Here is a 27,495-nt window from a genome sequence, read left to right on the forward strand (position 1 = left end):
TTTGCCGTGTGTCTGTATGGGTTTCCTATGGGTGCTCTGGTTTCCTCCCACAGTCCAAAGATGTACAGGTTACGTGAATTGGTCATGCCAAATTCTGCCTCGTGTACCTGAACAGGTGCTGGAGTGTGGTGACTAAGGGATTTTCACAGTAATTTCATTACAGTGTGAATGTAAGACGACTTGTGATTAATAAATAAATTTCCTTCTAAGGAGCAACATTGCAACAGGGACTTTTAAAATTGGGATAAACAAATGGACTTCAGCTGAAACTTATTCCCGATTTCAGGGTGGGCATGCCAGTAAAATCAGGGCCAATGTATTCAGCTGCATTAGAATACAAAGCTCTCAATTTGTTTGATATAATCCCAAATAATCAACAATGTAAATCCAGATGATAATGAGGAAATTCAGAGGCATCACATTTTTCCCCATTCTATATTTTAATGGAAATGGAAATGTTCCTGCTTTCACTTTAGGTGAACTGTCAATGCTGACTATTAACATTTCTCAATACGAGCAGTGATTAGGATCAAAGATAAATGTTTCCAAAAATATTTACACAAGCCAGATCATTTATCCAGCTTATCATTCAGCCCTGCAGAAACTCTGTCGAACCTCATATGAACACTGACTAACCCTCTGACAATGTTTCAGTAATGATTCTCTGACAGTATGGTGCTTCCTCAGTTCTACTCTAACAGATTTTTTTGAGTTAAAGAGTTTCTCTCTTCCACACACACCTGTTCTCTCCCTCTCTCTCTCTCGTACACGCTCACTCACACACACTCTCCCACATTCACACTCATTCTCTCTATCTCTCTCTCACACACTTGCTCACACTCTGGACCCTATTTTACCATTTTGATTCAAAGTGCTGGGCGGACTTGAAACTGGGAGTGTTTCAGATCTGACTTTTAGACCCCATACACACTCTGAAAAAGTATCAGCAATTCCGAATTGCGCTGCACAAACCTGTGTGTAGGGTTTGATGCCCCCGAAACCCTGCAGCTCTGACTGGCACCTCCAAATGCACATACGCAGAAAAAAAATAGAATAACGCCCTCCTGGCCAGATAATGCCTTCCCCTGGCCCCCACAGACATCCCCACAACATTAATGACCCCCTTATTCCCCCTCCCCCCATCCCCAACTGATCTCAGGCAGAGAGATCAGCAGCATACGGTATCCAACATCTGTTCAAATGACATTTGTGCACGGAACACGTCTCTGCTCCCTCCTTCTCCTGCAACTGCCACCCCCCCCGGGGCGAATTGCAACCACCTCCTGCCTCTGGTGGCCATCTCCCTCTACTCCTGCAAGTGGTAAGAACCAGGCCTCCTGTGCCCAGAATTCTTCATCCAGCTCCTCCTCCTCAGCTCCAGCAGCAACCAGAAGAACAGCAAGAGCGATCGGTTGCATCGCAAAAGCCATCTCTTCACTCTAAAGTTGGGGGTGGGAGGGAGCGGGGAGAGATGATGGAGAGGAGCACATTAGAGATTAAGGAATGCTGTTTGCCCCTAGCACATCAGCAGTCACTGTCCATACCCCACAATTCCCCCAGCCACATGTTCCCCCAAATCACAGTCCCCCCCACAATTTCCCCCAGCCACATGTTCCCCCAAATCACAGTCCCCCCCACAATTCCCCCAGCCACATGTTCCCCCAAATCACAGTCCCCCCCACAATTTCCCCCAGCCACATGTTCCCCCAAATCACAGCCCCCCCCCCCCCCACAATTCCCCCATTCTCCCCCAAATCACAGCTCCTTGAACAGCTGAGAAGGATTTTGCAAGGGCTTTGTGCACATCCTTCAGCTGGAAGTGAGCTGAGTGTGCTAGGACCCAGCAGCACTGCAAGACCTGAGGTCAGTGCTGAGACCCGGGCCCGTGCTGCAAGTCGGACACCAGAGACCCTGCTGAGCAACAGGGTCCCCCCCCTCCCCTCACACACACATGGAGAACCGCCAGCGACTCGAGAAGGAAAATGGCCACAACGAATGGACACCTGTGAGTAGCAGAGAGCCATCGGAAGCTACACACTTATCTCCTCACTGACCCTCACTGATGGAGCACCCGAATTGGACTTTTATGGAGCATGACTGTTTCGTGCTGATTTGGGATTGGTGAACGCAGTGGTAATGGGGAAAATGGCTATAAAGTTTGGTGTGCAGCCCATTAATTCAATTTAAATGCATTCAAATGGCCATCGTGCCTGTTCTGGGCGCAGTCCCGATCACATCCATTTTCGGGCCTTGTTAAAGGGGGAACTGGCACAGAGGTGGGCACAGACAGTGCTACTCACCTCACAACTGACTTTACCAATTTTTCTCGCCCAAAAACAGGCTCAACTTGATGGCAAAATCGGGCCCGCTGTCTCCCACATTCACTCTATCACTTCTCCCACACTCTTATTCTCTCTCTCTCCTTCACGCGCATTGCCTCCTATACATAATCCTTTTCTCATGCTCCCACACATGTAGTTTCTCTTTCCCACTTGTACTTTCATTCTCTTTTTCACACACTCCCATACACAGCCTCTCTCCTAAACACACAATATTTCTCTCCCAGATACACACACTGTCTCATGCTCCTACACGTGCTCTCTATCCCACACATCGTCCTTTTCTCCCATATACACTCTCTTCCATACAGTCATTCTCTCTCTATCCCTCCCTCTCTCACAAACTCACACACACACTTTCTCCCCCATGCACAGCCTCCTCCCTGGCCAGGCAACCTCTTTCTCTTTGTCTTTCTCTCTCCACACTTCCCTATGCCAATGCCTCCTTTCCTTAACGACACTGACTTCTTCATGTTACTACTCGTCCTCTAATCATGGATTGCTCAAGACAGTCTCATTAGTGAGCCACCAGCAGCAAATATAAAAACATAATGGCTTGATTAGAAGAGCGGTTTCTTTCATTATCTCCTACACCACTTCGTGGCATATTTAGAACTGCCTCCAGGATCACGCTGGGTTGTGTGGTGGACTACATCCTAGCCCACAGACAACGCATTGGACAAGCCAGCATTTGAGTGTCAGCCTAAACTAAATGTTGGAGTCTCTGGAGTGGGATTTGAATCCATTGTCGTTTAACTTAGAGATAATTGTAGTAGCATGACCCCTTTAAGGGGATGACCCCTAAGGGTCACATGACCCTATGGGGAGCCAGCATGGAAAGCCAAGCCAATTGGGAGCAAGGGCACACATCTGGGCCCTGGGCGAAATCTCAGTTAGAGCCAGAGAGCAGAGAGTGTAATCGTGACTTGACTTCTATCTGACCATTGCTTGTATTTACATATTTATGTTGTTGGTAATTAACCCTTTTTAACTTGAAGTCACAATGAGTCACCTTCAAGTTATAACACTGGCAAAGAGAATCTTTTTTCAATGGTCGTCGGGAGTTTTCAGTGTGCAGTTAGAGGGGGAGGAGACCTTGTTGGGGTTATCCCAAGAGGATAAACTTATGCCACCAATTGTCTCTGCAAAGGTACAGTGATGGATTCTGTCGCAAGCTACTTACAGCTACACTTAGCTGCACCATCCAGGTGCATAAATAACAAATGCAGGTGCATTCAGCCAGTCACCTCTTCCTCAGACAGTCCTCACCCCATCGGTAGCACAAGAAATTGTGTTGACTACACACTTAGAACATAGAACATAGAACACTACAGCACAAACAGGCCCTTCGGCCCATGAGTTGCGCCGATCACATCAACACCTACCAATCCATAGACCTATCTATAACTCCCAATCTCATTAAATCCCATATACTCATCCAGAAGTCTTTTAAAAGACCCCAGCGAGTTCGCCTCCACCACCACTGACGGCAGCCGATTCCATTCACTCACCACCCTCTGAGTGAAAAACTTACCCCTAACATCACTTCTGTACTTGCCTCCCCGCACCTTAAATCTGTGTCCTCTCGTAGCGACCATTTCAACCCGGGGAAATAGCCTCTGAGAATCCACCCTATCTATTCCTCTCAACATTTTATAAACTTCTATCAGGTCGCCTCTCAACCTTTGTCTCTCCAGGGAAAAGAGTCCCAGCTCCCTCAACCTAACTTCATAAGGCATGCCTCCCAGTCCAGGCAACATCCTTGTAAATCTCCTCTGTACCCTTTCAATAGCTTCTACGTCCTTCCTATAGTGAGGTGACCAGAACTGCGCACAGTACTCCAAGTGAGGCCTGACAAGGGTCTTATAAAGTTGCAGCATTACCTCCCGATTCCTAAACTCAATCCCTCGATTAATGAATTAATAATTAATTAATAAACTTGATAGAGACTTTGCCAGTTTCACCAAATCACATAAAAACTTCAACAAAAGAGACTGAGCGCTGTCTAAGGTTAAGAGGATGGTAATGCGAGGATGGTGGTATGATAAATCAGAGTAACTTAAACTATATCAACAACATAGAATAGAAATAATGTGAGGATAGCGTGTTAATGTGAGACGCTCATGTACATAGTACCACCCCAGGGCGATGGCTTTTATTACGGGAATTGCTTGATGCACTCACAGGACAATGCAGGATGAAAGTATTCTTCCAAAGTTATATTTGGTGGCCAGACATGGATAAATAAATTGAAAGAATGGTTTGCCAGTTCCTAGACTGTGAAGCCCAATAGGCATGGTTGCCACTGGCGAATATACACCCGTGGGAATGACCAGTAAGGCCACGGGCAAGACTACAAATAGATTTTGCAGGCCCTATCATAGGATATATGTTTCTTATTTTGGCCGATGCGCATTCCAGATGGCTAGATGTTCAACGGCCACAGCCACAGTTGATAAATTGAGACAGATTTTTGCCATCCATGGCATCCCAGAGGTCTTAGTGCCAGACAGTGGCACAGCATTTACATCAGACACATTTCAGATATTTGTAAAATCAAATGATATTCGTCATGCTTGCTCAGCACACCTTATCACCTACCTTCCAATGGGTTAGCAGAACGAGTTGTATAAACATTCAAATCATCAGTGAAGAAGCAAGCTCAGAGGCCATTGACTTTACATTTAGCAAATTTCTCATTGTTATAAAACACCATGCCAAATGCAACCACAGGAGTCACCCTAACTGAATTACTGATCGGATATTGCCTCCAGACCTGGTTGGATTTAGTATTTCTGAATTTGGCTGGGAGGATGGAGGCTAGACCAGCCTCCCAGAAGCAAGACCATGATTCAAGGAAGAAGGATAAAGTTTTCCAAATTGATGATCTAGTCCTGGCCAGGAACTTTGCAGCCGGACAGACATGGGTGCCTGGGAAAATTGTGGAGAGAATTGGACTGGTTTCTGATATCGTAGAAGTACAAGGTGGTCAGAAAAAAAGAAACATAGATGATTTGAGGAAGAGAGTTGGGACTGACATTGAGGATCAACAGGCAGCTTCTCTGTTGCTGATACAAGGATCTCTGTGATTAATACGGAGTGGGGGCATTTAATGTTTTCCAAAACTGAGGAGACAGCAGTTCCTGAAGAGGGGCTTGACCATATGATGAGTTTACCATTTGCAACAGCTTGCCCAGATGCCTTACTCACTGAAGATCAGAGCGCTGAATTGAGACATTCTTCCAGAGTCAGGAAAGCTCCAGACTGATTGAATTTGTGATAAATTTGTCCTGATGGTTCTCCTTTCTGACTTGTTGAGGTGTGAGTGCCTATGTTTAATGATGTTCTATTTGTTTTTCTCATAGGTAAACCTTGAAGTTGTGGGGGAGAAGTGTAGTAGTGTGGCCTTTGAAGGGGGTGATCCCTGAGGACCACACAATTGGGCTGGACCGTATGGACAGCCAACATGGGAAGCCAAGCAAATCAGGAGCAAGATCCGTGTCTGGGGCCAGAGAGAAACCTCAGTTGGATTTGGGAAGCAAAGAGTCTAATCGTGTTTTTAGTTCTGCCTGGCCGCTGTTGTGTATACATATTTATATTGTTGTTAATAAGCCCTTCCTAACTTGAGGTCTTAACGAGTCACCCTCAAGTCTTTACAGGTATTATCCACTGATATTTTAGATCAGAACTGCAGAGGTTTTGGTCAAAAGAATGAGTAAACTAGTTGGCAGAAGGCTTCTGAATTGGATGATGGTGAATGATTTGAAATGGATTAGTGTGGAAAGAGTTAATTAACGACTGTTGGAATTCCTGTCGTCAGGCTGAAGTGATTTACCAGGTTTTGATATACTGTTATGCTGCCTATGATTCCTTCTTCTGCACAAGTTTCATTTCTCAGCTCTGGTCTGTTCGGTGATGAATAAATAACTTTTAGGTCAGTATCTTCAAATGTCTAAACTAAATGATTATGACACTGAAATGTGGGAATTGTGGTAGTGAAGGGAACGGCTTAAGTAGGGGCCCAGCGAAAGGTATGCAGAATAAAGCCAGCATGAAGGATGTGGGAAGGGTTGATTCAATGGCCTTGAGGCTTTCGAGTGACGCAGCGATGGCTGATTAACCAGCGAAAGAATGTGCTAGACGAGTAGCGCCTGATAAAAATAGGAACTGGATTCAAGGATTTGAGTGCAATTGAATCCAACAAAATCCAACAAAATCAATTGTTTTTTCCTACTGAAAACAACTTGGCCTTTAGATTGTTAAACCTGAGAGACAACAATTAAAATATGAGGAAAAGTTTCTCCACCTACTGAGCAGTTAGGATCTGGAATGCACTGCCTAATGATGTGGTGGTGGCAGACTTCAATCAAGGCATTCAAGAGGGAATTGGATTATGATCTGACACGGAATGATTTGTAGGGCTGAAGTGGGGCACTGGGTGAATTACTCCTGAGAGCTATGCAGACACAAATGGCCTTCTGTTATCCAGTGAATCGTACATCACAGAAGAAGAGTATTGGTCCATGATCCCTGTGCCAACTTTTCCAAAGAGCTAATCAATTAGACCCGCTTCTATCAAGTGTTTCTGCGTTTGAAAGTTATTTTTGAATTTTCTTCCTCCGCACTCTTTCCGATCATCGTAATTCACTACGTAAAAGAAATACTTTCCATCTGCCCTGTGGATATATTTTGCTAATTGTCTTTAAACGTATCCTCTAGTTACAGACCTTCCTGCTGCTGAAACCCTTTCCTCCTATCGACGAGATCAGAATCTTTCACAAGTTTGAACATATCATCTGCCACTCCCAATTGTTCCGTTCAAAATGTATCATGAAACTTTGTGTTAGGTTTCAACTGCCAATCCATCAATTTATTTACACAATCTTTTATTTTGAAGTCTGTTACTACCCTCTTCACTATTTACAACATTACTGAGTTTCATGTCATTTGCAAACTTTGAAATTAGGCCTTGCATATCTACATCCAGGTCATTAATATGTGATTATATATATCAAACAGCATGGACTCCTGAGGAACATCATTATAATTTCCTACAGTCTCAAATTTCCTCTGTTTTCTGTCTCTCAGTCAATTTTGTGTCTATAGTGGCCAATGTCCCTAATTTTGCTAATGTGCGATTCTTTATCAAATGCTTTTTGAAATTTATGTAGAGCACATCAAGCACAACCTGATCAACCATATCTGTTAGTTAATGCCTTTATCAAATCTCTGTTGACTTTCAGTTATTGACTTTTTTTTTCAGAAATAATAACTAATGTAGCATGTTTAATGTAGTAAAATGTTTCAAGGTAACGACAATAGTACCTTTAAAGTAATAAAATGGCCCAAGCTACTTTATAGGGATGTTAGAAAGCAACATTTGACACAAGTTCCTTAAAGAGATATTAGAACAGAAGACAAAAATCTTGGCTAAAGATGTCAGTTTTCAACTTCTTAAATGAAGAAAGTCGTGTAGAGAGATGAAGAAGTGTAGGACGGGCATTCCAGAGTTTAGGACCTAGTCAGCTGAAGGCACAGCCATCAGCAACCTGTCCTGGTCCCTCCATGACAATGCTAATTTTAAGAAAGCCTACTAACACATTTACTTTTTCAGGAGGCTAAGGAAATTCGGCATGTCCGCTACAACTCTCATCAACTTTCACAGGTGCACTATAGAAAGCATCCTTTCTGGTTGTATCACAGCTTTGTATGGCTCTTGCTCTGACCAAGACCATAAGAAACTACAAAGGGTTGTGAATAAAGCTTAGTCTATCACGCAAACCAGCCTCACATCCATTGACTCTGCCCACACATCCCGTTGCCTCGGAAAAGCAGTCAGCATAATCAAGGGCTCCACACACCTCAGGCATTGTTGTATAACGTTAAATCTCAAAGGATCCAGGGTGAAGTAGCGAATTGGATACAAAATTGACTTGTTGACAGAAGACAGAGGGTCATTGTAGAGTGTTGTTTTTTTAAACTGGAAGCCTGTGACCAGGGGTGTGCCTCAGGGATCGGTGCTGGGTCCATTGTTATTTGTATTAATGACTTGGCTGAGCATTTAGGAGGCGTGGTTAGTAAGTTTGCAGATGACATCAAGATTGGTGGAAGAATGGACAGTGAAGAAGATTACCTAGGATTGCAACATAATCTTGATCAATTGGGACAGTGGGCTGACGAATGGCAGATGGAGTTTAATTTAGTTAAATGTGAGGTGATGCATTTTGCTAGATTGAATCAGGCCAGGACTTACACAGTTAATGGTAGGGCATTGGGGAGAGTTATAGAACAAAGAGATCTAGGTTTACAGGTTCATAGCTCCTTGAAAGTGGAGTCATAGGGGGACAGGTTGGTGAAGAAGGCATTCAGTATGCTTGGTTTCATTGGTCAGAACATTGAATACAGGAATTGGGACATTTTGTTGAAGCTGTACAAGACATTGGTAAGGCCACACTTGGAATACTGTGTACAGTTCTGGTCACCCTATTATAGAAAGGAAACACTTAAACTAGAAAGTGTGCAGAAAACATTTACTAGGATGCTATCGGGACTTGATGGTTTCAGTTATAAGGACAGTCTGAATTAGACAGTTTTTTTTTCCCTGGAGCATACGAGGCTTAGGTGTGATCTTATAGAAGTCTACAAAATAATGAGGGGCATAGATAAAGTAGATAGTCATTATCTTTTCCCAAAGGTAGGGGAGTCTAAAACTAGAGGGCACAGGTTTAAGGGGAGAGACACAAAAGCATCCAGAGGGGCAATTCTTTCACTCAGAGGGTGGTGAGGTCTGGAACAAGCTGCCAGTGGCAATAGTAGAGGTGGGTACAATTTTGTCTTCTAAAAAGCATTTAGCTAGTCGTGTGGGTAAGATGGGTATAGAGGGATATAGGCCAAATGTAGGCAATTGAGACGAGCTTAACGGTAAAAAGCGGGCAGCATGGATAAGTTAGGCCAAAGGGCCTGTTTCCATGCTGTAAACCTCTATGACTCTATGACATACTCTCTTTCACCTTCTTCCGTTGGGTAAAAGATACAAAAGTCTGAGGTCACGCACCAACCAACTCAAGAACAGCTTCTTCCCTGCTGCCGTCGGACTTTTGAATGGACCAACCTTATATTAGATTGATCTTTCCTTACATGCTAGCTATGACTGTAACAATACATTCTGCGCCCTCTCCTTTCCTTTTCAATGATTGGTATGCTTTATCTGTATAATGTGCAAGAAGCAATACTTTTCACTGTATATTGATACATGTGACAATAATAAATCAAAAATAATGGAGCAATTAAAATCAGGGTATTTGAAGTAGCCCATTACTGATGGAGTGCAGAGGGTTGTGGGGCTGTCAGAGATTATAAAGGTACAGAAGGATTTTAACACAAGAGTGCAAACTTTAGAATTGTGGAGCTGCTTGACTTGGAGCCATTGTAAGTCAGTGAGCACAGGGGTTTATTAAATGACCGGAAATTAGTGTGAGTAAAAACACAGGAGCAGAGATTTGGATGACATTTAGTTTACAGGGCTTGGGACGTGGGAGGCTAGCCAGGAGTGCATTATGATGGGTCTAGACAAGTAGATAGGGAGATGGAAAGATCAAAACCAGAGAACATGGTCAAAAGAACCACAGGAGACATGAGTAAAAATCTTTCTTAAAATGATTATTTATTAGTCACAAGTAAGGCTTATATTAACATTGCAATGAAGTTATTGTGAAAATCCCCTTTTTACCCAGTGACTACTTGGGATCTGGAATGCACTGCTTATTCTGTGGTGGAAACAGATTCAATCATGGCTTTCAAAGGGGAATTGGATGATTACCTGAAGATAAAAGATTTACAGGGCTAAGGGAGTGATGGGGTACAGGGAGTGGGACTTGATGAGTTTCATTGGAAAACATCAGCGTGCATATGGTGGGCAGAATAGCCTCCTTCTGTGCTGTGATCCTCAAATCACTGCTTCCAGGATTCCATGTGTTACTTGATAGAAGCTTCCAGGAAGAGGTACAAGTGGTGGAGGTGACTCTTTGAATACTCAGGCTGAGATGGCGGAAGGTGAACACAAGGTTAATGCTGTCAAGATTCAGGGACAGCCAGCCAAGGGCTGTGCCAACTACAGATGGAGGGAATATCCTTGATTGAGAAAAAAGGACAAATTCCAGGCATTTCTTTGGAAGGTCACATCATCCAAACAAATTAAACAGAGACAGAGAAACTGGGAGAACAAATCCTTGTAGTAAGTGTGGTGTGAGTAACTATAGTTAAGACTGCTGTTGACTTATTATGCATTCCCATAAATTGACAAAGGTAGAGATCGTCATGTGAGGATGAGAGAAAATTGGAAATTGGAAGAAATGTTGATGAAATTTTCCAGTTTGGGGCAAGAGAAAGAAATAGCACTATGCAGCCATCAAAGAATAATTACAGGACAGGGGAGGTCATTTGGCCCAATGCATCTACACCAGCTCTTTGTGGGATCAACTTACCTGGTTCTAGCTTCTTACCATAGTGCTGCAAAATGTTTTCTGTTTTGAGAATGATCTATTTCTCTTCAATGTTTTTGAAAAAAGGATGGGGGAGGGATCCAACTAGAATGGAAAAGTCATATCTCACATGTTCCATGAAAAAGGCAGCTAACTAGGATCAGGGCTGGGAGGGAAGTTTAACTTTAAAGTTTATTTATTAGTGTCACAAGTAGGCTTATATTAACACTACAGTGAAGTTACTATGAAAATCCTCCAGTTGCCACACTCTGGCGCCTGTTCAGGTACACTGAGGGAGAATTTAACATGGCCATTGCACCTAATCAGTGCGTCTTTCAGATTGTGGGAAGGTACCGGAGCACCTGGAGGAAATGCACGCAGACACGGAGAGAATGTACAAACTCCAAACCGGGAATGGCTCCCTAGCACTGTGAGACAGCAGTGCTAACCACTGTGCTGCCCCTAGAGAAATCATTGGCCGTGGTGATTCTCCTGTTTCAGAGCCCCTATTCCCCCTCTCCCTACTTTATCCCCCTCAGTCATGAATGATGTGTTTCACCTTTCGGGATTCATTAATCACTTCACCAGACAATCATATTGTTGGTATTTGGTTATAAATATCATCTGACATGTATGCAGCATGGGTATCAATATTAAGAGAAGCAATGATTTAATGTTGTGTTAGTCTGTGTGCACCCTATAGGTGACCGCATTGCAACAATAAACAACATAAAAAGTCTGACAACACCAGGTTTTAGTCCAACCGATTTATTTGATAATATACTCACAAGCTTTCGAGGGGACTGCCTCTTCGTCAGGTGAATGGAGAGTTCTCCATTCACCTGACGAAGAGGCAGTCCCCTCGAAAGCTTGTGAGTATTATCAAATAAATCGGTTGGACTAAAACCTGGTGTTGTCAGACTTTTTACTGTGTTTACGCCAGTCCAACGCCAGCATTCCCACATCATCAACAATAAACAAACCAGAGAATACAGATCTTATGTTAACTGCATTGTGCAATATTTTTAATTTGACAGGATAAAATATCATTTGTTAATTATAACGCTGCCCAGACAATGACACTGATTGCAGTGATCTCCTCAGTTCTAATTAACATGTTTTGCACATTGTACCATACGTAAACGGTGACAAGAAATTCACATTTGGTGAAAGATTCAATGCTTGCAATGCAAACAAATTGCACATCATCTTCTTGATTATGTAGAAGACTTTTTTCTGCCTGGGTGCATGGTATTATTCAGTATAATTATTTTATAATAGTTTTAAGTTCATTTATTAGTGTCACAAGTAGGCTTATATTAACACTGCAATGAAGTTACTGTGAAAATTCCTTAATCCAAAAGATGTGCAGGTATGTGGATTAACCATACTAAATTGTCCCTTGGTGTCAGGGGGACTAGCTAGGATAAATGCATGGTAATGGAGATAGGGCCTGGGTGGGATTGTGGTCAGTGCAGACTCAATGGGCCTCCTTCTGCACTGTAGGATTCGATGATTCCAGTCACCACACTTCGGCACCTGTTTGGATACATGGACGGAGAATTTGGACAGTGGGAGGAAACCCAAACAGATACAGGGAGAATATGCAGACTCTGCACAGACAGTGACCCAAGCCGGGAATTCAACCTGGGTGCTTGGCGCTGTGAGGCAGCAATGCTAACCACTGTGCCACCGTGTTGCCCTACTGGATTTTCTCAGTAATCTCACAAGACAGAAAGATCAAATGACCCTTGAACAACAAATTGGAGTGATTGAACAATATTGGTCATCACTGTCAGTGAGACCTCAAGTGTCTCTGTGTAACAGCTTTTAAGAGGCTAAAAGACAAAGAATGAATGGTTTCCAAATGAATCTTATTTTCTTGATCAGTAAGTTTGAAGACTCTACTGATTACTTCTCTCTACAATATTTTTTCAATGTCTACGATGTAACACAACTTTATCACGATATTTCAATACCTCAAAACTCACAAAAAGCACCAATATATAGTGGGATAATAGGTAAATACTACCTATTAATAATAATACTAATAGGTAATTAATATTACCTACATTAGTATATAGGTTAATTGAAGTAAATGGGAAAGACCCTTGAGAATCATGTGGACAGTAAAAACAGCTTACTGATTCACTGTGTTTCCCTTATGCTTTCCTGTCCTGGTGCCCCACAAAACCTGTTCACAGTAAACTTCCATTCTAGACAACATAAACAGACCTCCAGCTATGACTCCACCCTGTTTGCAAGTCATGATGGATGACAAGCGCCATCTAACTGAGCTCATCTTATGATCCAGAATGGTACATGGACGTATGTATTAGGAGCAGTAGACCATTCAGCCTCTCATGCCAGCTGTACCATTTGATAACATTCCCTACATTATGCCAGGGACTACATCGCAGAAACACTTAATTGGCTGTAAAGTAACTTAAATACCATGAAATATGTTGTAGGTTTTGTCTTTCTTTTATCACCCCAGCATGCAACAAGCAGAGTGACTATAGCAATGGTGAAATTGGAGGATCAATGCCTCCAAGGATAATTAATCACAGAGAGCAATCATCTGATGTTAGAAAAGTGATTACAAAGAAGTAAGTGTATTTACAAAACAATTCAACTCTATACCTAATACAACCTTACCATTCTGACTTCTTTGGTGCCAATCTACTGTCATACAACTGTGTTGTACATGGTAAATTTACAGCCTTTCCACAAGGTTCATATGTTTGAATTAAATAAAAATGCAAATAGCATTTTTAAATTCTAATTGCGGTTGTGAAAAACTGACACGTAAGTGTAAAAATGTAACTGACAAATAAAAAACACCAACAGCGAAAAAAATATGACAGCAAGTCTTGAGAGAAATAATTTCTAGAAGAGCTTAAGTCATAGAACTGGTTTTCTACAAAGATGCTTTATAGTAAATGCCCTCTATGCTGTTTCCCTGGGATTTTAATGTTTTTTTTGCTAAAGTTAAAATTAACAATCAGCAATCCTTAAGTTTTGGTCCCATAGTCGGACCAACTTCTGCTAGATCTTAAACAGAGTGGAGCAGAGTGGGGTGAACTTAGATTGGAATAGAGATATGCAATTTCTAAGTGACAAATATACTTCCATTCCCAGATTTTGTAACAGTCATAAAACTGGTGGCTGAATTATGTGGGTTCTATTTCCCAAATAATTTCTGAATGTTGTCTCAGTGGGAAAACCCACTGATTGTGATCCCTACTGCGATCCACCCACACTTAGGTCATTTTTTGGAGCTTGAGAAGATTCTTGTTGGAAAAGAGATGTGTAGGGCCTAAAGACCAATTCCTTGGAGATTGGGACACCATTTTTAAAGGGCACCCCAATCTCTAGAAAACCTAACAGACCCCCTCCTTTTACTTGCCTGCGAAAACTCCCCACTCCCCCCACCCCCCAACTAGCTGGCATTAGGTCCCCCATTTTCATCAATCCACTAGGAAGAAACATAGAAAAACTACAGCACAATACAGGCCTTCGGCCCACAAAGTTGTGCCTACAGAATCTAAGCTACGAAAATCTGAGATCATGTACCAATCATGCCAAGAACAGCTTCTTCCCTGCTGCTTTCAGACCTTTGAATGGATATACCTTATAATAAAGAGATTATTTTCCAAACCCTAGCTATCACTGTAACATTATATTCTGCACTCTCTCCTTTCCTTCTCCCCATGTTCTCTATGAACAGTATGCTTCGGCTGTATCGTGCACAAGAAATAATACTTTTCACTGTACACGAATACACGTGACAATAATAAATCAAATCACCGCTATCAGCGGCTGCCCCCCTCCCCTTGCAGGTGTGCAAAACCCCGCCATGGAGTTCCCAAAACCAACCTCCCTCCTGACTTTCAGGCCCCCCTCCATTTCAAGCCTTACCCTTTTGCAGTGCCAACCTGGCAGCCTGGAAGTGCGTGGCCATCATGCCTGCTCCGTGTTTGTGAAGACCAGTAGTGATGTCCACTGGCTTCCCATTGCATCAGTACGCCGGTGAATACCAGACCTGGAAATGCTGATCATGCTGTTCTAGTTCATGCCCTCACCAAATTGGGGGGGCATGGGGGGAAAATCCCAAGATGTGTTCTCCCCCTGCACAAATCACATTTGGCCCCTCTCACGAGATTTTCCACCATAACATAATTTGTGCCTGGGCCAGAGGGCAGGAGAACTGCCTTTATGTTTTGCATTACTTCTGCTTTTTAGTTTGCTAAATTTGTTTCGCTGAGGTTCAAGATTCTCAAACCTCTGGTACATCAAAATAGCATATGATCAAATTCAGGACATAATAAAATTTAAGACTATTTATATGCTGGTTTAAATTTTAATAAAAATTGATATGTGTACAGCGTTTGATTTTTTGGTACTACATCTGTAAAGTGACAACCCAACTTGCAACACTTCCTAATCCTCACTCCATCCCTTGCCATCAATACCTACCCCACTCTAACCTCCCTTCAAATTATTCAGACCCCCTCCAAACCAGCCCCACAACCCATCCACCCCACCCCACCCCAAACTAATGACCCGTCCAATCTTCACACACTGCTTCAAACTCTTCCCATCCAACCAACCCCTCCAATCGCCCCACACTTCCTCCAAACCTTCTACCATTTCCAATCATCCCCCCCCAAAACCCCCCACACACCAATCTTCCCCACACAGCATCCAGTTTCTTCTAAAATTACCAGATTTCATTTACCATTTTTCATCTGAGTTTACCAGTTGCTGCTTTGCTGACCTTTGCTTTCCTGGTGGTTTTGAAAAAAAAAGTCATGAATCTGCCTGAGATCGAAAGCAATAGATCACCGTCTCAGCAAAACTGGCAGGCTGGCTTTAACAAAAAGAAGTTAGTTCCAAATTTTTGAAAAATCATTCCAGTCTGAGGATCGGGCTACTCATTTTGGACTTATTGAGAACCCAGTTTTAAAACCTCCCAGCCCAGAGTGTTTGATCACCATCCATTGCCCCTCTCTCAAGTCTTGACTGGAATCCATGCTAGTACCCAAAGCAATTCCTTTTATTTTGAGGGAATAGACTTGATGCAGATGATGATCAACGTGTGAACATTCAGCTAGGTAGAGGAGTGTGGTAATGGTTCAGAACTAGTGGAGCAATTTCATGTTCTGGAACCCAAGAAACTGATTTGTTTAGAAGGTGGTCAAAATTTAGGTATTTAGTTTTCCCTTTTTCTTCCTTCAGCTTTTGACCTTCTGCTGTTTGGATACAGATAGGTGTGATCTGATTGCTACACACAGTTGGTGGATACAACTTTTGTACTTCCCATTGATTTGAACTGGTCTCTGGATTCTCAGTTTACAGCATCAAATGTGATAACTATAGATTTAACCATTTTACATGAGGTGCAGGTTCAAGCAAAAAAAACCCCCAACGACCTCCATCAGAGGGGCAGAGTGGAAAGAAGCCATCAATTCTCTTCAACTGCTCCAGGCAGCAAAAAAAAAAACCACACCTAGTCCATTTCTTTCATCGCCAAGTTATTTATTAAGACCACCAATTCAAGCCTCTACTCCAAAGTGCAAACAGCTGCATCAGAATGTTATAGACCTTCAGTACTACAACACTGACTGAAGTTTCAGATTTAACATTTCTTGTCATTGTCATGGGACAACAGCAGTTCACCACATATTTGATTATAAATCCATTCAATTGCAAGTACGCAGTTTTTCCTTCTGCTGTCCAGAGGAAGTGCTTATAGATGAACACAGGAAGCTTGCCATTAAACTCCCTACGACTGGGAATTAGCAATTCATTGATTAGTATAATCACACACACCTTGGTCAAGTTTCAACAAAAATAAATTTGTATTCTTGTGACAGGATTCTTTTAAACATGCTAGTGTTACATAGGCATTATAGATAGAAAGAAGCAATAGGTTGAGTGCGCATCAAGGTGTTGGAGGGTTCTGCTACATAACCCTCCTGGAAATTGAGCCAGTGACACTGTAGCTTCACTTAATTCCCATTTCCAAAAGAATGGACTATTTCTTGTTTTTCCTGTTGTATAATTCGATCCATCATAGACAGGCTAACAAACAGCATCACAATCAGGATTACAAGAACAAGGATGCTCAGGACCGTGGCCGCAATGTTGAGTGCTCGGGCTGTGGACGCATAGTGCCGAGCTCCTTCTGCATCTCCCAGAACTTTCCGATCTCTAGACTGAAAGGAAAAGAAGTGTGAATAGATATTAAAGAGACAATGTGAAAATCTTTAATGCTCGTTGGACATGGACAATTTAGCACTAAGTTCTGGTAACTTTGAAAGGGATGTGCAAGATGTCTTTGAGCAAAGGAGCATTTACAGTGTTGGAATTATATTCACAAGTTTCATTTGTGTTGTTATCCAGGTAAAAAAACACTTGTCCATTGCTCACAGGAATTTCCAGCAACAGATATTGTGGAAAACAAAACTGAAGAATTGAAGAATTTTTAATTGTCCATGATGCCCATCCAAAGACTAAAGTCCAAAGTCATGGGTTCATTACAATAGCCCTTATTCAAGTGAATGATGGGTTGGTTTGTTTTCTCATCCTTAAAGCCCTTCAAAATCAATCTGGATGTGTTCAGAAGAATGCTACTTCATTGTTGCGTCAGTAGAATGTTAAAAATTGGAGTAGATCGGGCAGATTTGACTGCACCAGTTCCAACCTCCACAATGGGAATTCCCCCTCCCATTATCACATGAATCTCAGGTTCACTAGAATTTCTGTTTTAAACCTGTGCAGACAGCTCCAAGTAACTTCCAGCTGAAAACACTGAATTTATGAGAGAGGTGCATTAGAAATGGAGACCAGGAGAATGAGATTATGAAATAGAAGGACACACAGGGATACTGTGAGTGAGATTATTGAAATTATCCAGTTTGGTAAGAAAGAAAGTAGAATATATTTTGAATGGCAAGAGACCAGGAAATGTTTGCATTTAGAGAGATCCGAGTCGATCGAGGTACTTTTGTACATGGAATTATAAAAAGTTTGCATGCAATTTGGAAGGCAAATGGCATGCTAGCTTTTGTTACAAAGGGATTAGAATATTAAATGAAGAAATCTTCCTGCAGTTATACAGGGCCTTGGTCACATCTGGAGTATGGTGACCAGCTTTAGTTTCCTTAGCATAGGAAGGATATTGACCTTGAAGGGAGTGCAATGATATTTCCCTAGACTGGGTTCCAGAATGGGAAGGTTGTTGTTTGGGGGGGGGGAGGGGGGATTGAACAGACTAGGCCAACATTTCCAAGAATTTATGAAAGGCGAGGTCACCTTTCATAAATGCACAAAATTCTGAAGGAAATCATGGTAGACAGTGAGGCATGGCCTGGCTAGGGGAGACAGAACATGACATCATCCTCTGATGATAAAAAGAGCCAGCTGTTGAGGACAGAGGGATGAAAATCTCTGGAATTCTCTATCCCAGACACCGGAACTGTGGGTGTCCAGTCCTTAAGTATATTCCCCAAGGGAATCAAGTGATTTACGGTTAGTTTGGGAACTGAGACTGCTGACTCTTACTGTAACTATTACTCCCACCTACAAATCCCTTATGTTGTCACACAAACAGGCCATCCACTTAAAGCTAAGCAGTTTCACCTTCCACAAGTAAACATCACACACAATCCTGGCCTCCCAAGGCATTTCAAGGCATGGAAACGGAAGTGCGCAAGTAATTGGTCAAAAGAGTGCAGGCGACATGATGAAAAAAAAATAGTATCATTGTTTGGAATACTAAAGAAACTAAATTAATAATTGTGGGAAATGGATAAATACTCGCTGGAAAAGGAAAAAGAGGGCCGCGGAGGAACGAGAGACGAACGGAATTGCAATTAACAGAATTAATGCGAATGGCTCCCTTTGTACTGATTATTTTATAAATCGACTTCACCGGTTACAGTCCCGAGCCAAAAAAAAAGTCTCAAAGCAGTTAGAAACGGCAAATATTGCCGCAATTAACAAAGACATCAGCTCCCCCCCACCCACCCCCCCATCTTCCACAGGGCGGCTTTAGGGAGACAGACACAAAAACGGGGAATGGGAAGCGGCGTCTCGCTGGAGTGTCTGGAAGGTATCTGGCGGCTGGTAGCGCCCCCAAACCCCCGGGGCTGTCCTCTCCCCCCCAAATCCCAGGGCTATTCCACCCCCCCCCTCCCCAAAACCCGGGGCTTTCCCTTCCCTTCCCTCCCCCTCCCCAAACCCCGAATATAGCCGCAACTCCATTCTAAACCAAGCCACGGGACTATCCTCCCTCTCCCCCGGGCTCTTTCTCCCCCCCTCACTCACTTTGACAGAGAAGACCAGCGCCACGAATCCCAGGCAGCAGAAATTCAAATAGAAGAAGTTGAAGATGGACCAGAGGAAGTGGTCCCGCACCGGGGGCGCATTGGGGACCACGGTAATGACGGTGGATTGCTCGTCCTCCTTCAGCCCCTGGTAAGGGTAGGTGCGGGTATTCATTGGGACATGGTCTGCTTTGTACTCCATCTCGAACCAGATCTCAGTGGGAGAGCAAATCTGAAGATGAATCACTTGTATTCGACAATTTATAGAGTTGGGCGGAGCACAGGACTGGCCCCTCCTCCAGCTGTTCCATTGAAATGGTCTGTAATCCTCCCAGATGCAGGAAAGAGACAGGCAATAGCCCCCCAACAGGAGAGACAGGCAATAGCCCTTTCCCAACCCCAGAGAGAGGCAATAGCCCTTTTCCTAACCCCATAGACAGACAACAGCCCCAGAGAGGACTATGAGGAAAGCTAATGGGAATAACAGCTGATGCTTCTCTTGGACCTGATGGCCTGCACTCAGTTTTAAAAGAAGTGGCTGCAGAGATAAAAGGTGGGATTTTATGGCCTCACTCATCTCAAAATTGTAAAATCCCACCCAATGCCAATGGAGTATAATGTTGGCAAATGTGAGGTTATCCACTTTGGAAGAAATAATAGTAGGATGGAATATTATTTAAAAGGTGAAAAGTTGCAGCATGCTACTGTGCAGAGGGACCTGGGGGTCCCTTGCACAAATTGCAAAAACTCAGTCTGCAGGTGCAGCAGGTGATCAAGAAGGCGAATGGAATGTTGGCCTTTATAGCGAGGGGGATAACATATAAAAGCAGGGAGGTCTTGCTGCAAATGTACAGGGCACTGGTGAGGCTGCAACTGGAGTACTGTGTGCAGTTTTGGTCCCCTAATTTGCGAAAGGATGTATTGGCCTTGGAGGGAGTACAGAGAAGTTTCACCAGGCTGATACCGGAGTTGAGGGGGTTAGCTTATGTGGAGAGATTAAATAGACTGGGCCTGTACTCGTTGGAGTTTAGAAGGCTGAGGGGGGATCTTATAGAGACTTACAAGATAATGAAGGTGCTAGATGGGGTAAAGGTAGAGAGATTCTTTCCACTTAGAAAGTAAACCAGAACTAGAGGGCACAGCCTCAAAATAAGGGGGGGGGGGTGCAGTTTAGAACAGGGTTGAGGAGGAACTTCTTCTCTCAGAGGGTGGTGAATCTCTGGAATTCTCTGCCCATTGAAGTGATGGAGGCTACCTGGTTGAAAATGTTTAAGTCACGGGTAGATTGATTTCTGATTGATAAGGGAATTAAGGGTTATGGGGAGCAGGTGGATAAGTGGAACTGATCCACTTCAGATCAGCCATGATCTTATTGAATAGTGGGGCAGACTCAAAGGGCTAGATGGCCTACTCCTGCTCCTATGTCTTATGTTATGTTCATATGTATGGATCTTTCCATGTTCCACCCCTCACCCACTCCAATTACTGTGGCAGGCAGGAGAATAAAAATATGGCCAATGGATGCATTGGTTACAATATCAAAACTTCTCAGATTCGGGAAAGATCCCTGAGGATGGAAAAAGCACAAAATCAAACACTATTCAAGAAAGGAGAGAGACTAAACCCAGACAGCTACAGGCAGGTTACTTCAACATCATTGAGGATTGCTGCAATCTATTATTAAAAGAACTAGTAGCAAGTGTGAAGAATCTGTGCCTTTATTTCATATTTCTTGTGCAGGATTTATTTTAGCAGTCAGTTTTATTATTGGTGCCGCTTTGTCTATACCCAGAAGCCCATGCTGATACTGCAGCAGCATAACTGGTCTTAATTGCTGGAATGTTTGTTTTGCTCTTCTAATGCAGTTTTCCTCTGAGTTTTTTTAAAATGGGGCTTGGTTAGGTTTATTGACAAGAAACATCATGTGATTGAGCAGGGCTAGACTCAGAGAGAGAAAACTAGCTCAGTTGCTGTTTGGGATTTGTGGAGAGAAGAAATAACTCTTTCTTTCTCTGTCTGGAGATTGGAGACTGGGATCTGTCAGAAAATGGGTCTCATTCTCTGAAGTTCTGCTGCTTGAAGGTCGATCTTTCTCTGGAGCCTGCTATATGGGAGTGAAAAGGCAGGTGTCTTTCTGTATCTGTCCAGAGGGGTTAAAAGGCTGGAAGCCTAGCGTCCACATGAGCATACCTGTTCTTGGTGTTAATTGGTTCTGAAGAAGATGGATGTCTATGGAGATATTGCTCAAATTGGAGCTATAGAGATAGATAGCTGTTAAGAATTGTATTTTGTCATGTTTAAGTATTTTAATTGGGAAAAGTTATGCTAATTATTTTTGTTCTATTCTAACTGTGTTCTTCCGTTGAAGTGGTGGAGGCTACCTCGTTAAATATTTTTAAGATGCGGGTTGATGGGTTTTTGATAAGCGAGGGGATTAAGGGTTATGGGGAGAGGGCGGGAATGTGGAACTGAGCCACGACAGATCAGCCATGATCTTATTGAATGGCAGGGCAGGCTCGAAGGGCTAGATGGCCTACTCCTGCTCCTATTTCTTATGTTCTTATTAAAGTTTGTTTTAATTAAAAACTATCTTGTGGGTCAATAGAATCATACCTGGAGCAAAACTGCTCATTGTTCCATGGGAGCACTGAAGAGAGGCAGCGATTTGCGAGTGGAGAGCTTGTGGGTGAGTACAGCGTTTTTTTGCAAAACTAACTTTGTACTAGTTTTTTTTTCTTTAAATTTTGCACCGGAAGCAGTTGCTAGGGCACTCGGGTAGAGCTCTCTTTTTTTACCTTACTATAAATTAGACCGGTGAGGAATCCCGATACTCTACATAGGTAGAGTATCCCAGCCCTCCCCTCTCCTCTAACCTAAAAAAGAGAGAGAGAGGGGCTCTGACTGAGAGCAGGTAAGTTTGTTTTTGTTTTTGAGTGTGCTGTAAGGGCTTTGGCTCACAGGGCCAAAGAGATAAGGGTGAGGCAAGGTAAGTTATAAGTTTTTTTTTTACTTTTTCCTCTGGGTTACTAAAAAGGGCAAGTATGGGTGTGAGGCCAGTATGTTGTTGCCATTGCAACATGTGGGAGGTCTTGGAGGCTCCTGGTCTACCAGACATCCACACCTGTGCTTGGTGTGTGGAGCTGCAGTCCCTACGGAACCAGGTTAAGGAGCTGCAAATGCAGCTCGAGGACCTTTGGCTCATTAGAGAGAGTGAGGAGATAATTGACAGGAGCTATCAGCAAGCAGTCACACTAGGGCAACGGGAAGAAGGCACGTGGGTAACTATTAGGAAGGGGAAACCTTAGGTGATGGAGAGCACGCCGGTGGATGTCCCCCTTCAAAATAAGTACTCCTGCCTGAGTACTACCGGGGGGGACAGCTCATCTGAGGGAGGCAGCAGTGGCCAGGTCTCTGGAGCTGAGCCAGTATGTCAAAAAATTAAAAAAGAGAGCAGAAAGGTAGTATTAATAGGGGACTCCACAGTGAGGAGGGCGGACAGGCGTTTTTGTGGACGTAGACATGAGTCGCGGATGGTGGTTTGTCTCCCTGGAGCTGGGATCCGGGATGTCTCTGGGCGTGTCCCAGACATCCTGAAGGGGGAGGGTGAGGAACGGGAGGTTGTAGTGCATATAGACACTACTGACGTAGGCAAGAAGAGGGAGGCAGTCGTGAAAAGGGACTATAGGGAACTGGGTAGGCAGCTGAGGAAGAGAAAAGCGAAGGTAGTAATCTCAGGATTGCTGCCTGTGCCACGGGAGAATGAGGGCAGGAATGGAATGAGGTGGAGGCTGAATGCGTGGCTGAGGGACTGGAGCAGAGGGCAGGGATTTTGGTTCCTAGATCATTGGGACCTCTGTAGGGGCAGGTGTGACCTGTACAGTAAAGATGGGTGGCACTTGAATCCCAGGGGGACTAATATCTTGGTGGGAAGCCTGGCTAAGGCTACTGGGGGGACTTTAAACGAGAAAGGATGGGGGGAGGGAATTGTGATGGGGAGACTGGGACCGAGGAGGTTAGCTCCCAGGTAGGGAAGGACTGCAGGCAGTATGAGAGGGAGGTTAGACAGGGGGTGGAGAAGGGAAATGCCCAGACTGAGGGGCTGAAGTGTATCTATTTTAACGCCAGGAGTGTAGTAAATAAGGTAGATGAGCTTAGGGCGTGAATTGCTGCTTGGGAATGTGATGTGGTGGCCATTACGGAGACTTGGATGTCTCAGGGACTGGACTGGGTACTTCAGGTGGCGGGATTCAGATGCTTCAGGAAGGACAGGGAGGGAGGCAAAAGAGGTGGTGGAGTGGCACTGTTGATCAGGGACAGTGTCATGGCTGCAGAGAAGGAGGGTGCCGTGGAGGGACTATCTACAGAGTCTCTGTGGGTGGAAGTTAGGAACAGCAAAGGGTCGAAAACTTTGCTGGGTGTATTCTATAGGCCACCCAATAGTGACAGGGAAGTTGAGGTGCAGATAGGGAAACAGATTCTAGAGAGATGTAGTAATAACAGAGTTGTCGCGATGGGAGACTTCAATTTCCCAAACATCGATTGGAATATCCCAAGGGTAAGGGGTTTGGATGGGGAGGAGTTTGTTAGGTGTGTTCAGGAAGGTTTCCTGACACAGTACGTGGATAAGCCTATGAGAGGAGAGGCTGTACTTGACCTGGTACTGGCGAATGAACCAGGACAGGTGACGGATCTCTCGGTAGGAGAGCATCTTGGGAATGGTGATCATAATTCTATCTCCTTCACAATTGCATTGGAACGAGATAGGATCAGGCAGGCTAGGAAGGTGTTTGTCTGGAGTAAGGGGAAATACGAAGACATCAGGAAGTTAATTGGACAAATAAACTGGAAGGAGGCGTTCTTAGGGAAAAGTACTGAAGGAAGGTGGCAGATATTCAAGGAATGTTTGTCTGGAGCTCTGCACGACAACGTTCCGTTGAGACAAGGAGGTTTTGGTAGGTCGCGGGAACTGTGGTGCACGAAGGCTATGGTGAACCTAGTCAGGAGGAAAAGGAAAGTGTACAAAACGTTCAGGGAGCTAGGAGATGTTAAGGATTTTGAGGAGTATAAGGATTGTAGAAAGGAGCTTAAAAGGGAAATTAGGAGAGCCAGAAGGGGTCATGAGAAGGCCTTGGTGGGTAAGATTAAGGAGAATCCCAAGGCCTTCTATAAATATGTGAAAAGTAAAAGGATGAGAAGAGAAGGGATAGGACCTATAAAAGGTGAAAGGGGAAAGGTCTGTGTGGAACCAGAAGAAATGGCAGAGGTGCTTAATGAGTACTTTGCCTCAGTATTCATAGTGGAAACTGATCTGGGAGATTTTGCTACAGATTTGCAGCAGATGGAAAAGATTGAGTATGTGGATATTAAGGAAGAGGATGTGTTAGAACTTTTGAATTCTATCAAGATAGATAAGTCGCCGGGACCAGATGGGATGTACCCCAGGATACTGTGGGAGGTGAGGGAGGTGATTGCAGAGCCCCTGGCGATGATCTTTGCACCGTCAATGGAGATGGGAGAGGTTCCAGAAGATTGGAGGATTGCGGATGTGGTTCCTATTTTCAAGAAAGGGAACAGAGATAGCCCGGGAAATTACCGACCGGTGAGTCTGACCTCAGTGGTTGGTAAGCTGATGGAGAGGCTTCTGAGGGACAAGATTTACGAGCATTTGGAGAGGTTTGGCATGATCAGAAATAGCATGGTTTTGTCAAGGGCAGATCGTGCCTTACGAGCCTAGTTGAGTTCTTCGAAAATGTGACTGAACACATTGACGAAGGAAGTGCAGTGGACATGGTGTACATGGACTTCAGCAAGGCGTTTGATAAGGTCCCCCATGCAAGACTTCTTGAGAAGGTGAGAGGGCATGGGATCCAAGGGGCTTTGGCCTTGTGGATTCAGAACTGGCTTGCCTGCAGAAGGCAGAGAGTGGTTGTGGATGGGTCTTTTTCTGCATGGAGGTCAGTCACCAGTGGAGTGCCCCAGGGATCTGTTCTAGGACCCTTGCTGTTTGTCATTTTCATAAATGACCTAGATGAGGAAGTGGAGGGATGGGTTAGTAAGTTCGCCGATGACACGAAGGTCGGTGGTGTTGTGGATGGTCTGGAAGGATGTCAGAAGTTGCAGCAGGACATAAATAGGATGCAGGGCTGGGCGGAGAAGTGGCAGATGGACTTCAACGCGGATAAATGTGTAGTGGTCCATTTTGGCAGGACCAATGGGATGAACAAGTACACTATCAAGGTCTTAGAAGTGTTGAAGAGCAGAAGGATCTTGGGGTCCGGGTCCACAAGACTCTTAAATCGGCCTCGCAGGTGGAGGATGTGGTCAAGAAGGCATATGGTATACTGGCCTTCATTAATCGAGGGATTGAGTTTAGGAATTGGGAGGTAATGCTGCAACTTTATAAGACCCTTGTCAGGCCTCACTTGGAGTACTGTGCGCAGTTCTGGTCGCCTCACTATAGGAAGGACGTAGAAGCTATTAAAAGGGTACAGAGGAGATTTACAAGGATGTTGCCTGGATTGGGAGGCATGCCTTATGGAGATAGGTTGAGGGAGCTGGGGCTCTTCTCCCTGGAGAGATGAAGGTTGAGAGGCAACCCGATAGAGGTTTATAAAATGTTGAGAGGAATAGATAGGGTGGATTCTCAGAGGCTATTTCCCCGGGTTGAAATGGTCGCTATGAGAGGACACAGATTTAAGGTGCGGGGAGGCAAGTACAGAAGTGATGTTAGGGGTAAGTTTTTCACTCAGAGGGTGGTGAGTGAATGGAATCGGCTGCCGTCAGTGGTGGTGGAGGCGAACTCGCTGGGGTCTTTTAAAAGACTTCTGGATGAGTATATGGGATTTAATGGGATTGGGGGTTATAGATAGGTCTATGGATTGGTAGGTGTTGATGTGATGGGCGCAACTCGTAGGCCGAAGGGCCTGTTTGTGCTGTAGTGTTCTATGTTCTATGTTCTAAAACACGTTTTATGCTCGCACGAATGCCATAATCATATAAAGTTGGGGTCTAGGCTAACCTCATAATAACCCTTGGAGTTTCTGATCTGGTCCAAAAGGCAAAATGTTTAGAAAATAGGATGGCATCTCTGGCAGGTCATATTCCAGCAGGTGCAGTGGAAGTGACCTAATGGAAAGCTGGTAATGTGATATGAGCTGATTCTAAGGGAGTGTCGTGGGAGGAAAACAAATACCTAGAGAAAGATTCCTTTTGTGAATGCCCCTGCTTGTACTGAAGTGGGAACTATATCCCTTTCATACGGCACAGATTTGAGAATTGAACTCAGTCCAATCGTTGTAATTTTGTGTAAATGAGCAATAAGGCAGGATTTCAATGAACTTATTTGATGTTCGTCACCTCCTCAAGTGGGAACCAAAAAACAAATGAAAGGTTTCTAATTCCTGCCTGGATTAAAAACCCATAACTTCAATATTTTCCTCCCGCCAAAATAACTCCCTATTAAGATCAGCTTCCACTCAAAAGATAAAGAGGGAGAAATTTGTTCCATCGAAGTTGCAAATTTATATTGCTTTCCTCCAGGGACAGACATTCATTGGAACCATTGAAGATGCTCCCTGATGCTGTCTAACCTGGGGAATCAATGTGAATCTACTGGTAGAACAGTTTTCTCCCCACCCATATCAGCAAGTACCTGGAAAAGCTAATAGATTGATATAATTTGTTGTGGGGAAAATTGAATATAAAAGTAAGGAGGTTATGCTTCAGTGTTCCGAAAGCTCATGCTACCAAATAAACCTGTTGGACTTTAACCTGGTGTTGTGAAACTTCTTATTGTGCCCAACCCAGGACAACGCCGCCATCTCAGCATTATGCTTCTGTTTGACAGGACATTGGTGAGACCACATCTAGAGTACTATGTGCAATATTGGCTTTGTTATTTAAGGAAGGAAGTAAATGCATTGGAAGCAATTCAGACAATGTTTGCCAGATGAATATCAGGGTTAGATGGGTTGTCTTTTGAGGAACAATTGGACAGGTTAGGTTTGTATCCATTGAAGTTTATAGGAGTAAGAGATGACTTGATTGAAACATAAGATCTATAGGAAACTTCATGGCATGTGGAAAGGATGTTTCCTCTTTATAGGAAAATCTAGAATTAGGGACCGCTGTTTAAAAATCATTTAAGACAGAGATGAGGAGAATTTTTCTCGAGGAGTAGAGAGTCTTTGGAACTTTCTTCCTCAACGGAATGCAATGGAAGCAGTATCTTTGAATATTCTTAAAACAGAGATAGTTTCTTTTATGTGCAAAAAGATGGGGGAGGGGTAGGCTGAGGAGTTAAGGTTAGTAAGGTGAGCAGGAGTATGGAGTTGAGGTTACCAC

The 27,495-nt window shown here is 43.7% G+C and overlaps 1 protein-coding gene across 1 annotated transcript; it reads right to left on the reverse strand.

Moving 5' to 3' along the window:
- Nucleotides 1-16,339: 16,339 nt before the first annotated feature.
- LOC145343786 (dispanin subfamily A member 2b-like) lies at nt 16,340-19,413 on the reverse strand. Its single transcript, XM_080190120.1, has 2 exons — nt 19,154-19,413; nt 16,340-17,040 (listed from the first exon to the last, which is right to left on the reverse strand). Exons 1-2 carry the CDS (start codon nt 19,352-19,354, stop codon nt 16,834-16,836), a joined length of 408 nt encoding a protein of 135 aa, XP_080046246.1. The 5' UTR covers nt 19,355-19,413; the 3' UTR covers nt 16,340-16,833.
- Between the last annotated feature and the right edge of the window lie 8,082 nt (nt 19,414-27,495).

This window comes from Carcharhinus amblyrhynchos, chromosome 6 (genome assembly GCF_965287045.1).
Source record: "Carcharhinus amblyrhynchos chromosome 6, sCarAmb.v2.hapA, whole genome shotgun sequence".
Classification (NCBI taxonomy): domain Eukaryota; kingdom Metazoa; phylum Chordata; class Chondrichthyes; order Carcharhiniformes; family Carcharhinidae; genus Carcharhinus; species Carcharhinus amblyrhynchos.

Bases quoted from the DNA above. Each gene is read 5' to 3' on its own strand.
- LOC145343786 (XM_080190120.1), bottom strand. From the start codon at position 19,354: ATGGAGTACAAAGCAGACCATGTCCCAATGAATACCCGCACCTACCCT. The intron at 17,041-19,153 runs GTGAGTGAGGGG...TTTTCCTTTCAG, and splicing joins CGCTGGTCTTCTCTGTCAAA to TCTAGAGATCGGAAAGTTCT.